This window comes from Panthera uncia, chromosome B4 (assembly GCF_023721935.1).
Source record: "Panthera uncia isolate 11264 chromosome B4, Puncia_PCG_1.0, whole genome shotgun sequence".
In the NCBI taxonomy this organism is placed as follows: Eukaryota; Metazoa; Chordata; class Mammalia; order Carnivora; family Felidae; genus Panthera; species Panthera uncia.
In genome coordinates this window covers 66,013,970-66,029,010 of record NC_064809.1, presented here as the reverse complement: position 1 = coordinate 66,029,010, position 15,041 = coordinate 66,013,970, and the positions used below count along the sequence as shown (strand labels likewise).

General features: G+C 36.8%; 1 protein-coding gene across 2 annotated transcripts in view; it reads right to left on the bottom strand.

The window, feature by feature from the left end:
* Positions 1–15,041, bottom strand: part of LRRK2 (leucine rich repeat kinase 2) — a 136,234-nt gene that overhangs the window by 100,529 nt on the left and 20,664 nt on the right. For both annotated transcript variants that reach the window (XM_049625291.1, XM_049625292.1), the window contains 4 exons: positions 14,151–14,257; positions 9,816–9,945; positions 7,522–7,646; positions 1,349–1,461 (listed from right to left, as the gene is read on the bottom strand). In XM_049625291.1, the coding sequence (XP_049481248.1) occupies positions 1,349–1,461; positions 7,522–7,646; positions 9,816–9,945; positions 14,151–14,257 (475 nt within the window). The remainder of the gene's footprint in view (positions 1–1,348; positions 1,462–7,521; positions 7,647–9,815; positions 9,946–14,150; positions 14,258–15,041) is intronic.

The window sequence follows — 15,041 nt, the reverse complement described above, 5'->3', positions numbered from 1 at the left end:
GCATCACGGTATTTACTGACAGGGTGGGGTCTCCTGATCGCTGACTCCTTCTACTATATCACACTTATAGTCAATAACTTTAGAAAAGATGGGCTACCCAGAATCACAGTTACCTGTAAAGTCGTTCTGGTACCTCTTGCTTCTCACCACCATATACCATGAATAAAATTAACCACCCCCTCCTCTACACGCCTATTGTCCATGAAGCCAGTATAGTTCGTAAGTCCCAATGCAGAACATGTGGTTTATGCATGGCTGTTGTTATTCCCCTCACCCAACTGTAAGATCCAAGACAGAAGGGCACAAATCATGTTCATTTTTGTCTTCCCAGTGCCTAACACAGTTCCTTCCACATACTTGTTTTCATCAAATATTTCTGGAATTGAATTCAAGCCATTATATTGCTATACTCAAAAATCATACTAAGGTTTCAGTACAAATGACTCAAATATATCATAGACAATTACATTATAAAGTTCAGTTTAAATTGAATTGTTAAAGGAGATCTCTCTACAGGCTATTCTGATTTATGACATTTTTCAAAGTATACTAAATCACAAGGAATCATTTCCATTAATCACCTTGACTGCTCTCTTCCTCTCATGAAAACATTAACTCTAATCATTCTTTACATCTTTACTCTTGTATCTTTTATAAAGACCAATTCATCTTACATTAAGCCTCCAAACCATCTTAATTCCATCAATTCCTTTTGCATTTCACAATGTAAATTTAATTCCCTGCTTTTTTCATACTTAGTATGATTGTTGATTATAGTAAGTATATTATTGCAAATGTAGATAGATATGTAAATATATGTAATACATGTAAATGTATATAGATATGTAAATATCTAAAAATGGGCAGAAACAATGCACACCGAACCATTTCAGAGGTTATCTCTGAGGAGAGCAATCAAAGTGAGCCCAGGCAATCGAAGAAGCTTTTAATGTTGTGCCCTGTGTCTTCATGGACTGAACCTTTCAGACCAGAAGAGACCCAAAAGGAAGACAACAGCAGCCACAGTTCCTGACATCACTCATGAGGCTTAGCTTAACATCTAGCTCTTTAGTTCTCTCTCTGATTGAGTAGACTGGAGTGGATTTATGTTACCAGCAATCTAAGGAACCTGTCCACATGTGTGGTCAATAGTACACTCCCCTCAGCTGGAATGGTACATCTCTTCACACCTTGCATCCCTATTGGCATCTTACATCTCCACCCACATAACTTCCTACTATCATAGTAAACAGAAGATGGAAAACTGAAACTGAAACAGCCCTTCTATTTCTCCAAATCCCATACTCCAGGTAATGGTATAAAGGCAGAAAACTTATATTGTACATACCCTGTTCAACGCTGCTAGGACCAGTTTGTGAATATCATTCCTGAAACACTGTTTTTTAACCATATGTAGCTTATGTTGATATTCTGTATCTTCCTTGGACTCTTCTGGCATGCCTAAATAAGTAAACAAATAAATAATAAGTTTCTCATAAAGATTTAGGCTGAGCAGATTGTCACTTCCTAGAAGTGATAATTAACCTAACAATGCATACACATGTTGTACTATTTTCTAATGCATAGTTCCTTATCAAAGAAATAACCCTTATCTTTACAGAAATTATAAAAAGTTTATCATTGAATGTAAAATAGATGCAACGTGTGTGGGTGTTTACTGAATTTAAAGTAGCAAGAGCTACTACCTGGAGAGGTTTTCTAGAGCAAACAATACTTTTTTTGTATGAATACTCTGTATTCATACAAGATTTTTATGCAACAATGGACAGCTTGAGAAAAGCTCAGTTATTTGGGCTACAACATAAAAAGGTCAGATATGAAATGCAGACATAAAAGAACAGCTGGAACAACAGTGAAAAGAAAAAAGATTTCAGTTTCAGCGTTATGGTGGTAAAGAGCATGTACTTTTGTTAAAAGTCCTCTAAGGCTGTGTAATAGTATTAAGTTACTCACAGGAAACATATTCCTTATTAAGCTACATGGTAATTAAACTATCCTAAAACTGTTAAAAAATAAGAAGTAAAAAAATAGTGGTTACAAAATTGATAATACATACTACAATTATTATGAATGGATGATGTCTCCAAAACCTATGCCTACAGAAATAATTATTAATAAGCAGTTCTTTATATAATCTTTCACTTTAATAATCTGTATTAACAAGGGGCACCTGGGTGGCTCAGTCAGTTAAGCGTCTGACTTCGGCCCAGGTCATGATCTCGTGTTTCTTGAGTTCCAGCTCCATACCAGGCTCTGTGCTGATAGCATGGAGCCTGGAGCCTGCTTTCGATTCTGTGTCTCCCTCTCTCTCTACCCCTCCCCTGTGCTCGCTCTCTCTCTCTTAAAAATAAACATTAAAAAAGATTTTTTAAATAATTTTTATTAACACAAACTATTAACTGGCTGCATATATAGCTTTTCATTTACCTAACAACAACAACAAAAAAAAAACTTAAATGCTAACTACATGCCAGAGCTGTTGCTACATGTTGGGAATAACACAATGAATAACAAAGGCTGGGTGGATCTCCACCCTCCAGGAGCTTTCAGTCCTCATTTTAGAATATATTCAGACAGGTTCAGACATTCACTACAGCTGTATGACCTTAGGCAAGTCGCTTAAACTCTCTCTGCCTTATTTTCAGTAACCAAGCCCACGTTAATTTCTGAAACGGCCGATTACATCGCAAGCAGATGTAACCACTAAGAGGAGGCCTGTTGAGTAATAAAAACTTTATCACATGTAATAAGTCTTAATAAACATCCTTCTTACATTAAGACCAAATGAACATTACCATAAATTTCATCTCTGGTCTTCGTTATATCACTTGAGTTTCTACTATCCATAAAGGATATAATTTCCTCTCCATGTAACAGGCCTTTAAATTGTACATACTGCAAAATTTTGAGGGCAGGATCCATAACCTAATCATCTCCAGATCACCAAGAGTTCCAAGCGTAGTGTTTTAGATCTGTTATTCAATGTATGCTTGTTGCACAAATGTATATATAAAAGTGCCTACTCAGGAGTCAGGCTGCATAGGTTGAATACCTGACTCCATTATATAAGTTGTGACCTTAAAATCTCTACTTCTCATGCTTGTTTCATCATCTGTAAAATGGCACACACACAAAAACAGGTATCTGCCTGATGGGTTGCTATGAGAATTTTAAAAATTTATACACATAAAGCACTTCGAACAATGCCTGACACATTTTAATTCTTCATGTTTTTCAGCATATTGTTACTAACTACAAATGAATGGGGTGTTTTACAGTTTTCATATCATCCTAAGCCATCTCCTGATTAAACAAATTCAGTTTCTCTTAATGTTCTTTCAGATGTGGTTTTATACTCATAATCATCTTCCTCTATATAATTCCCAATTTGCATAAGTCCTTTCTTAAAGAATTTTACATTATTCCTTCTAGATCTGACACCAAGTCAAGAAAAATAACCAATGCAATATTTTATTAAAATAGCTGTCTTATCATTTTATTAAAGCCACAGAGTCAGGCACCTGGGTGGCTCAGTCCATTAAGCATCTGACTTCGGCTCAGGTCATGATCTCGCAGTTTGTGGGTTCAAGCCCTGTGCTGGGCTCTGTGCTGACAGCTCAGAGCCTGGAGCCTGCTTCAGATTCTGTGTCTCCCTCTCTCTCTCTGTCCCTCCCCCGCTCACGCTCTGCATCTCAGAAATAAATAAACATTAAAAAAATGTAAAAAAAAAATTAGACTTCCATTTTAAGCTCAGTCCACATTGATAAAAAAATAAAATGAAGAGAGAAATTATATCAACTCTGATCTTGTACCCCTGAAGGGTAATAGGTAAAGTTGCTAAAAGTTCTGTTTTTGCACATATGCTTTCTACTATTTCATTCAAAGAGATAGTTGAAGGTTTACTCTCATCCTGGTTTGTGTTAGTAGCTGAAATAGAACAGGAAGACCTAGTTTCTGCCTTTCTCGAGCCCAATGCTTAGCTTTAGAACACATATGTAAATAAACTATTATAGTGGTTAACAAAATAGAGGTGTGTGCAAACAATAAAAGGGAAAGAAGAAGTAATGACCAAAAGAAATGAAGTCAGGTGCCCAAGATTTGTAGAAACTATAAGGAGTTTGGGTAGAGTAAAATGAAGTTTACTTCATCTTAAAAAATGAAGAAACTGGAGGGACTCCTGGGTGGCTCAGTCAGTTAAGCATCCATGATCTTGTGGTGTGTGAGTTTGAGCCCCACCCCAGGCTCTGTGCTGACAGCTCAGAGCCTGGAGCCTGCTTCGGATTCTGTGTCTCCCTCTCTTTCTCTGCCCTCCCCTGCTCGTGCTCTGCCTCTCTTTCTCTCAAAAATAAGTAAACATTAAAAAAACAAATCTTACAAAGCTACCGGGTCAATCACTTCAGTAACTTATTGTTCCAAAAAAGAGGAAAAATTGAAAACTACTACATTGAAAGAAGTTTAAGAAACCTAACAGCCCATATGCAATATGTGGGCCTGAACTGGACACTGAATTATATAAATTTGCTATAACACACACCTTTGTTACAATTAAGACAATCTGAATATGGGCTAGTTAATAAATGAACTGAGATATTATAGGCACCTACCTCAACTTAACATGCTCAAACCAGAATCATATTCAACCTCAAAACTACTGGGGTACTGATACTATAGTTAACTCATTGATACATAGAATGGTTAAGATACAGTATAGCAAATTATGGTGTAGTATGGTATAGTAATACATAGTAATACGGTATGGGAGCATAGAATAAAGTAGATAACGATAAAGAAACGTATTTATATAATGATATGTTTATAAATGTGTCAACAAATATGTGTTTCTACACATGAAATACAACCCTAAAATTATAAAATTATTTCCAAGGGTACCCATTAATACATCTAAACATTATAAGAAAATCACTTAATTGACCTTTTAAATACATAAGTTCACATATCTAATGATTATTGCTATCAATGTGGCTTCAGAGTCAATTCTAAAAACAATAAAAAAATTATCTTCAAAAAATGTTTTAATGTTTATTTATTTTTGAGAGAGAGAAAGATAGAGTGTGAGTGGGGCAGGGCAGAGAGAGAGGGAGACACAGAATGGAAGCAGGGTCCAGGCTCTGAGCTGTCAGCACAGAGCCTGATGCGGGGTTCAAACTCACGAACTGTGAGATCATGACCTGAGCCGAAGTCGGACGCTTAACCTACTGAGCCACCCAAGCGACCCCAGTATGATTTTTTAAAACATTTATTTATTTTTGAGAAAGAGAGAGAGAGAGAGAGAGAGAGGGTGTGAGTGGGGGAGGGGCAGAGAGCGAGGGAGACACAGAATCTGAAGGAGGCTCCAGGCTCTGAGCTGTCAGCACAGAGCCTGACGTGGGGCTCGAACTCACAGACTGCAAGATCATGACATAGGCCAAAGTTGAACACTTAACTGACAGCCTTGAAGGCACCCCCAAAACTTGTTTCTTAACCAAAAGAATATTTTATTAACTAACAGATTTGGTTCTGAAAGTCTTCTGCTTACCTTTAAAATTTAAAAGATTAAGGCTGGCACCTTTAAGGATGATCAAAATGGTTCTGTTTTGTTTTGTTTTTTACAATCTACAAAGTTCAAAAAAATTGTAATAATATTTTCAAGCAAAATTATGTCTGTTAAATTATACCTTAAAAGTTGCATGACAACTATGAATAGCACATCATGATTCAATTCAAAATCTAGTAATTGAACAGCTATTTTAGTTCAATATGCCAGGGGATTAAAAACAACAACAACAACAACAACAACAACAACGATGACGACTGAAGAAAGCCCCCTCCTTGAAAAAATGTATATTCTTGTACCGAGTATACTTTTATTCTTAGAAACATAAAATACGATTATGATTAAAGATAGTGGTAGATTTATGAGGATTTCATTTAAAAACAGTGCATACAAAAAAAACAAAAACAAAAACAAAAACAAAAACCTGGGCTGAATAGGAATTTTACAGAGCAACAAAAAGTACATCCCTGATATTCAGCAGTCGGAAAGTCCTATCAAACGTATGTCCTCACTGTCTCTCAGATCCACCGTCTCCCCTGCTTCCATCGCTGGGCCCCCACCATGTCTCACCTGACCATCATGGCCTCCAACGCAATCTCCCTGGAGGAGGCTTTCTCCCTGCCAATCATCCTCCACAGCACAGCGCTTTCACTATAAACTGCAGACTTGTTCATGACACTAAAGTTTTTGAACACCTTTAATAAATCTGAACTGACTTCTGTTCAAAAAAGCCACACACTTGCTCAGTGCTGTGGTCAGGCCCTTAACCTCAGGCCTCCGCCACTCCTTCCACATTCATCCACAGGCACTGATCTCCTCACACCTTACTCACCCAAGACCATGTGCACTCTGTCCTTCCGCCTGAAGGGTCCTGCCCAACCTTCCTACCTGGTCAGCTTCACACACCCTTCAACTTCAAATATCTCAATCTTGACCTACTCCTTTGATTAAATTACTTGTGCCTACACCAATATTCTCACAGCCTTTTATACCTATGGCAGTAACAGCTCTGCTCATACTGTCTGGTAATTATCTATTTACATATCCATCTACCTCTAAGCTCCAATAATAGGACCATAATGCCTTCTTCATTCATTTTTCATCATTGGGCAGCCATCACAATATTTAGAACAAAGGAGGTTCTTAATAAATATATACTGAATGAATGGAGGAGCAGTTGTTTTAAATGGGCTTTGGGGGTGCCTGGGTGGCTCAGTCAGTTAAGTGTCTGACTTCAGCTCAGGTCATGATCTCGCCATTCGTGAGTTCAAGCCCTGCGTCGGGTTCTGTGCTGAGAGCTTGGAGCCTGGAGCCTGCTTCAGATTCTGTCTCCATCTCTCTGCCCCTCCCCTGCTCACATTCTGTCTATCTCTCTCTCTCTCAAATATAAAACATAAAATAAATTAAAATAAATAAATACAAAATAAACAGGCTTGGAAGGACAAGTGAGGTCACAACAGATGTAAGCAGGGGGAAAAGGGGAGAGAACAGAAGCTAGTGAGGTTAATAAATAAAAGCCACAGGGTTATATTTGAGAAAGATTCATTCAACCACAGAGTAAAAGAAGGACCGGAAAGAGGCAAAAGAGAAAGTGTGAAAATTAGTTAGCTATGTTTATAGTTCAGACAAGAAGCAAAACAAAACTTGGATGGCAACAGAAATAGAAAAAATGATCAGAGGTTGACACTCTCCTTGGAAGCAAAGCTCCATACTTTATATTATAGTGATTGCTTGTATAAATAAATTATCCAATTTTCTTATAAATCAATCTGACCCTTCCACATCATCATTTTTCCTCTCTTTTTACTTTTGGATTAGTGGGAAGATTTGCTTTTGGTTGAGCAAAGCTGGTCCTTTCATTTTTGCCTAGGAAGTTGGTATTTCAGAAAATGTCAAAAAAATCCATTGAAATTGCCATCTCTTCCCATATCCATTATGTGACTTACCTGGAACTATAAAATGTAAAACAGCTCGAAGTGCCTCCAGCTGCACTGATAATGATGCCTCATGATATTTCATAACTGCTATTATTTTGGGGGCCACTACTACCACTGTATCCATGGAAGCATTACTGGAAATATAAGATTGAAACGCTTATTAAAAGTACAACCTTATTCCATTGTACAAACACCCAGTTGAAACAAGTGCAGGAAAACAGAACCATTCTATTTTACCAGAAAAGGCGATATGGAAATGTATTTGCATTCAGTAATATGAGCACACCTATTTTAATTATTATTTAATTAAACCCTGACCTCAAGAAGTGGAATTCCTAATAACCTGGGAATTCTTTTATTTAGTTTCACAAGACACATCTCCCTTCTGATCTGCACATGGGTCACTGGCAACAACCCTGAAAAAGTAGGTGTTATTATCTGCATTTTCCAGATGAAGAGTTTAGGCTGACAGAGGTGACGTATCAAGGTCCTATAACTAGAATGTGACAGAGCCAGGACTGGAACACAAAAACTGTCTGAGCTCCAAGGTCAGGGATCTTTAGAGCATACCAACCTGCCTCTTCCAAATTAACACCACTGGACTCCCTGTATGGTATTCTTAATTAGTTTCATTTGCGTTGAAGTCTTAAGTTTCTCTAAGGTATTTTGGCTATTCTTTCTCTTCCATATGAAGAAATGCCACTGGATTAGATTTCAGTAGGTACTACAAACTGTAAAACAGGCAGGCCTTGCTTTGCACAGTGCCATGTTAACTGAAACCTGTGCATTACTCCAACCAAGCCCTCACTTCGCGTGGTTCTGTGGTCACGGTAAGCTTCTCTTGTTTGGTCATCCCACTTCATTCACTCTCCTCTAACCACTGTGCCCTTACTCATCCCTGCCACTGCATTATCACACAGTATTTATTGTAACTGTCTCTTTACACATCAGTCTCCCCAACTAGAAAGTGGGTTTTTTAGTGGCACGCCCACTGTCATAGTTATCTTTGAATCCCCAGGACTAAAACTGTATATTTTACCTATGAGGAAACAGCCAGAAGCATTAATTGCACATAAACTACAGAATCTTAAAGGGTAGATTATTCCATGGTGTTTGTCTCATTTATAAAGGTTTGCACACTTCCGGGACCATAAAAATCATCATTGGAGATCAACTTTAAATTTAAATATTCAATAGCAACATTTAAATAAAAGAAATATGACTCAAAGATATGATATATATAAACATAAATAAATTAGCTGGATGGGTGTTAAAAACTACATAACCTTATTCCTTAAAAGCCTACCAATGTGCTACATACATTTTACCATGCTATTTGCATTTCATTTATTCATATTTAATAACAGTATTAATAATAATAGCTGTGATTTATTGAGTGCTTACAATGTATAGGCATTATCTTAACTTTGTAAGAAGTAAGTGATTTAATATTTACGTTATAAACTTACAACTGATGAGGTTATTACTATTTATCCCTCTTTACCAAAGAGGAACCTGATGTTTAGACATCAAATGGCTGGCTCAAATTAGTGGGAAAGCCAGGACACAAAATCATTTTCTACTGCAACATTTGTGCTAATTATTTTTTCTTTTACACATTACAGTTTCCTAGAGAGCTTATTTTTTTGTTTGAGATTCACACAGATTAGGCCAAAGTTACTTCACATTCTTTGGCCTAATAAAATGCAAAAAGGCACTGAGCGTATCCTGCAGTAGGCACCTTCTGTACATAATTCAGTTTTAGCCTTTTAAACAGGTTTTTCTTAAGCCCCCCACTCACCACTCTACCCCCCAACCCTGCCCTATCGTCCACCCCCAGATCTGGTCCTGTTGTGCCTCTAACCAACCATGGAATCTTAACATCTTTGGACTTCCCAGCTAAGGAATGAGAGCAGGAAGAGAAGACCAGGTTAATTCAAATGAAAGAATTGCAATAAATATTTGTTGTGAAAAAAACAGAAGCCATATTCTGATTTTATCTCATGCCTTTCATACACAATAATTTGAAAAACTGATTGTACAACTGCTATTTTCCAAAATGTGGTCAGCACCAAGCATAAAGTACAAAAGCCAATTTAACATGTTTCTACAATCTCTGCCATCTCTTTCCACAGTCAGATAAAATAAGTCTACAGTATTGGTGATATAAGATTATATTCCACAATGTGTCAATCTGCAAATGTCTTATGTTTTTCTTTTAACTCTTAGAAATATGCTTGAAACATTGATATATTCCTGGCCCAACCTTATATATTCTGCATAAGTTCATGAATCTGTATTACCTTCCTTCAAAAAGATGATTTAGCATTTTACAGCCGCTTTCTGCAACCTCAGGAGAATGTATATGCTTCTGCATTAACTCCAATACATTCAGGTATATTCCTTTTGACAAGAGGATTTTTCTGAAATTAACTATAAAATGTTTTTAACGTTACTCATAGAAATAAAAGCACACTTTCATAATTCTGCAGTAGACACAAAATGCTAAGATAGTCCAAATTCATAGAAAAGTACCTGTAGAATTTATATTTCATTGCAACTTAAAGATCATTAATGTTTATCTTTCAAATGTGCACCATTTTCAATTTTTCACACTTATTCACAATTTCAGTTGAGGTTTTGATTTTTAAAGTTTTATTCATAGACATGACTGGTTCCAATATAATACTATCCATGTGAAAGGAATGTTTTTGCAGGAAAATATTTTAAAATAATGCCCTCCAAAATAAGAATGAAAGTTGCATTTCATTCTAATATTTATAACAGTGTCACAAAATAACCGCACTTACACAGACTTACTAGGCATGTTAGACACGAGTGAGCTGGGAATAAGTTATAGGTGCATGCAGTACTGACCATCCACTCAAACCTTGCGGGGGCAGGGGGAGTAGGGTGGGACAGGGGCTGGAACCATGTCAGGCTGCCTTCAGCCTTGAGCTACCTTCTCCATTCATCCCAGCGAACTGTACAAACATTATTTATAGGTACACCATCATGTGCAAAGGGACGGAAAGCACTGACAAAATTATTACATAATTTCACAAAGCAATGCCAAAGCTTAATAAATATGCTTTACAACTGATTTTATACTCTATGTGGGAAGATAACTATATCCCAGCAATAATGATTACAGAATAATTTTTCTTTGTTATAAACTTCCTTCACTAAATGCACATTATCTTATACTGTCTATTTAAGTATAAACTGTCTTGAAGACTCTGTGTAAATATCATTCCAACATTACACACTGCAGGTCAACACTCTGAAAGTGGCAGGAAATGAAACTTAGATTAAGTACCACAGAGGGTCCCAACTTCAGATGGCTCGACCAACGATTTTTCGACCTTTGTGATGGTGTGAAAGTGATACACGTTTAGTAGAATCCATACTTCAAATTTTGAATTTTGATCTTTTCTCAGGCAGAGTACAATACTCTTTCTTAATGCTGGGGAGTGGCTGCAAGCCACAAAATAACAAGAGTAAACAACCGATGCACTTACACTCTACCTTTCATGCTGTTTTTCACTTTCAGTACAGCATTCAGTAAATTACGTGAAACATTCAACACTTTGTTATAAAACAGGCTTCACATTAGATGATTTTGCCCAACTACAGTCCAACATAAGTGTTCTGAGCACACTGCAGTTTAGCAAAACTAAACTATAATGATCAGTAGGTTAGGTGTATTAAATGCATTTTCAACTTTCAACATTTTCTACTTATGACAGGTTTATTGGACAAAACCCCATCATCATAAGTCAAGAAAGATCTGTATTTTGAAAATCAGTTATCAACCTCAAACTGGGAAAGGAAGAAATGATAGAAAATCGGGAAAAGTCAGAAACAAGTGGAATCGATATACACATTCTAAAATACTGCCAAAATCTGAAAAATTCATACCTTTTAAAGATGTCCAGAATAACACACACTAAAATATGATAAGTTGGGTTATTTTGCTTGGTCATGTCAGAAGGTTCAATAACCCCTCCTAAAGTGGCTAACTTCTAACCAAGAGGATACTTTTAAAAGATGGAAGTCCCTCTACACCAGCAGTGCTCGCACTGCAGAGAAACTTGGAACTACTCAGAAGGCTTGCTGAAAAACAGATTGCTGGGTCTAACCCCAGAGGTTGTGATTCAGCAGGTCTGAACAGGGCCCTAGAATTTACATTTTTAACAAGTTTCCTGGAGATGTTACTGGTCCAGGCACCATACTGTCCTAGACATTCACCTAACCTTTGACTTAAAAATTGAGAACAGAAATTTCATCAAACACTGGACCTAATAGAAATTACATCATGCAGTGACTTCAGAGTTCACAGAACATTTTAGACACCTTATCTCCTTTACCTTATATCTGCATAAAGTCCTGATCTCTTCTGCTCCATTTTAGTAATAAATTATCTGCTTTAAAAGGCCAATAATAATATGTAACTTCCTGCAGCTCTTTATCCAATATTCACCTTCTTCCCTGGCTGCCTCGTCACCATTTTATCTCCTCTGACCCCTCACACACATCCTTCTTCTCTGGTTCATTTTCTTCTTTCGTAGCTACCTCACACATATGTTATTTAATCTTATTATCTGTCTTCCCCACTAGAGTTGAAGCTCCCTGAACCTGGGAGTATACTATTTATATGATAATCCAAATGCCTAGGTCACTGTCTAGCAGGAGCTCAATAAATATTAACTTAATTCATTAAGTAGATAACTAATTAATTGAGGGAAATGTCACACAAGATGTTCAAGCTTTGGCCTGGGTAACGTCATGGCAGAAACCAGTTCTGCCTGCCAGTCCTGTTGTTTTTCAAGAAAACCCATCCCAACCCTGCATACTCCATGTTTCCAAGTGTCTTTCAATGAGAAGTTGCCCACAGAGGTTGGTGACCAAGCTGCTCAAGGTCTTAATATTCTCCTAAGGCAGAACTCCAAGAATAATACACGGGATCTGAGTACTGTTTACCTAGCAGGTGGCCGAGAACAAAGAAGTAAGGAACAAGGAAGAGCAGGGCACTGATTCTGATCAAAATCAAGGCTGACTCCACATGTAACTAATCCTCATTCACTGGTTGTTTTGTTGGCATACCAAAGATTTCCACAGGGTAAAGAACAACAGCACCAGCACAACATTTGTATATGGCCAAGGTTACTCTCCTCTCCTCGATGTGCCACACAAAAGCAACCAAGTGAGGCTCTGGTCCTCATTTTCAGGAGGGAGATCCCTATCCAGGTCTCTGCACAGTAGAAGATGGGAGATTTAAGGGCAGCAATTCCCTTTCCTAACACTCCTGCTCTGACTTACTATCCCAGAGGGCAACCCCTATCTGTCTGTGAGGGCTCTTCCCAGCTCAAGTTTTTGTATTAAAGTGCCACCTGAGGGGCACCTGGGTGGCTCAGTCTGTTAAGCGTCGGACTTAGGCTCAGGTCATGATCTCAGTTTGTGGGTTCAAGCCCTGCATCAGTCTCTGTGCTGACAAGCACAGAGCCTGGAGCCTATTTTGGATTCTGGGTCTCCCTCTCTCTCTGACCCTCTCCTGCTCTCTCTCTCTCTCTCTCTCTCAAAAATAAAAACAAACATTTAAATATAAATAAATAAATAAATAAATAAATAAAATGCCACCTGAGAGGTAAAGTGAGAAAGAAGGAAAAGGAAGAATAAATTATTTTCCTCTTGATTCGACTTAAATAACAGCACTGAGAAACATGCATGGACTGGTTTGTTGATTCCCTTCATTTCTATGGAGGTTCTCTACTAACAGGTGGTGCAAACACTGGTCTCTGGTTCGGGCTTTCAGTGTTTTTCTCTATTTTGCTCCCTCTAAAAATATTCTGAAAGAGCTGCCAAGTCCAAATGCCTTTATGATGAGTTTTCTCCCAAGATTTTCTGGCAGGATTTCCTGTTCATGGGATCCTGGAATCTGAACATCCAGAGCCTCAATTTTAAACCTCAGAGTCTTTCCAAAGGTATAACAGCCATTTTTCTCTCCCTAATAACAAAATGCTTACATGTAAAGGACAATTTTAACAGATTTTACCATGGTGACTATCTCTCTAGACATTGCATTATCTAGAAAGTTTTCTTTAAAAAAAAAAATAACAGGAACAGTACATGAAATAAAATGGAAAAAAGTGACCATTTGGTGTTTATTATAGGTACCAAAAAAAAAAAAAAAAATCCCACTCAACACAAAGTAAAAGTCTATCAATGAGAAAATGGTTTATAAAATAGAGTATAGGTATATGTGGGAAGCTACACTGCTATTAAAAATGATAATACAAAATTTTACATTTATCAACACAAAAAAGAAAACATATACAACCTGCTTATAAAAGTATTATTATCCCATTTCTGCAAACATAGAAAAATATACAATATATTGTACATATTGTATATATGTATGTTGTACGTATATACATGTTATGTGTGACTACACACATAGAAATTCAGGAAAAAAATCAAAATGTTTTTTTTCTTCTTTATCTTTTTACCTATATATCAATACATCTACATATCAGGTAAATATCTACTTATGTGAATTTTTTGTAATGTATTATCTTTACAAGTTTAAAACAATACAAAATGCATTTCCTTTTATTCAAAAATGATGTACTCCTTACCATTTTGTTCTAACAGAGTGGACAACGCATTTGCAGAGGCCTGGAAGACTTCTTTCGATGAAGAATGCATCAGCATGGAGAGCATCACTTCCCTGTGAGCTGGGAACCTTTCACAAATTAAATCACAATATTAACGGGAACCTTTTGAATAATTAGTTCAAATATTCCCTTATCATTATCTACTCTAACAACAAACAAGGCCTTTAAACAGGATTTCATGTCACCTCCACTTTAACAAGTCACTTTGTGAATTACAGGTAAACATTTTTTACATTTAAAAGGTAGTTCAAATCCACTAAATACTAATAAATTAGTATTTCTCTGTTCCTTCAAAGTTGATAAGCAGTAAAGGGGGAAAAAGATTCAGCAAATATATAAAGAGGTGTTAAGAGGAAAAAGATAAAATGAGAAAAAGAATGGAAACAAGAAAAAATAAAAATCATAAAGAAACAGCATGAGTTTTAAAAGTGTAGAGCATAATATATATTCTTTTAATAATATATTTTAAAGGTTTCCTATGGATATTAAGGAAATCAGTGTGCTATGAAATGAAATTTATAAACTGCAACAAGAACTTAACAATCTTAAAAAGATTGCTCAAAGTGGATTAGGATGCTGGTCTAACATACAGTTTTCTAAAGTATTACTGTTGCCTTTTAAAATGGAGATATATGATTAAATAGCATTTGTGTCATTAATTCTCTCCCGATGGGCAACGGACCCATATGCATCCAGGTTTTCAGGATTTGAGATGTACGTTATCACTACTTAAGTTTCCAAGAAAAGTCATTCAAAAGTTCTTAAAGCAGGAGCATACCCAGGGCAAACATCACAAGTATTGCGATAAAGCACAGAGCCTTGCGGCCATGAAACAACTCTGATACACACCAA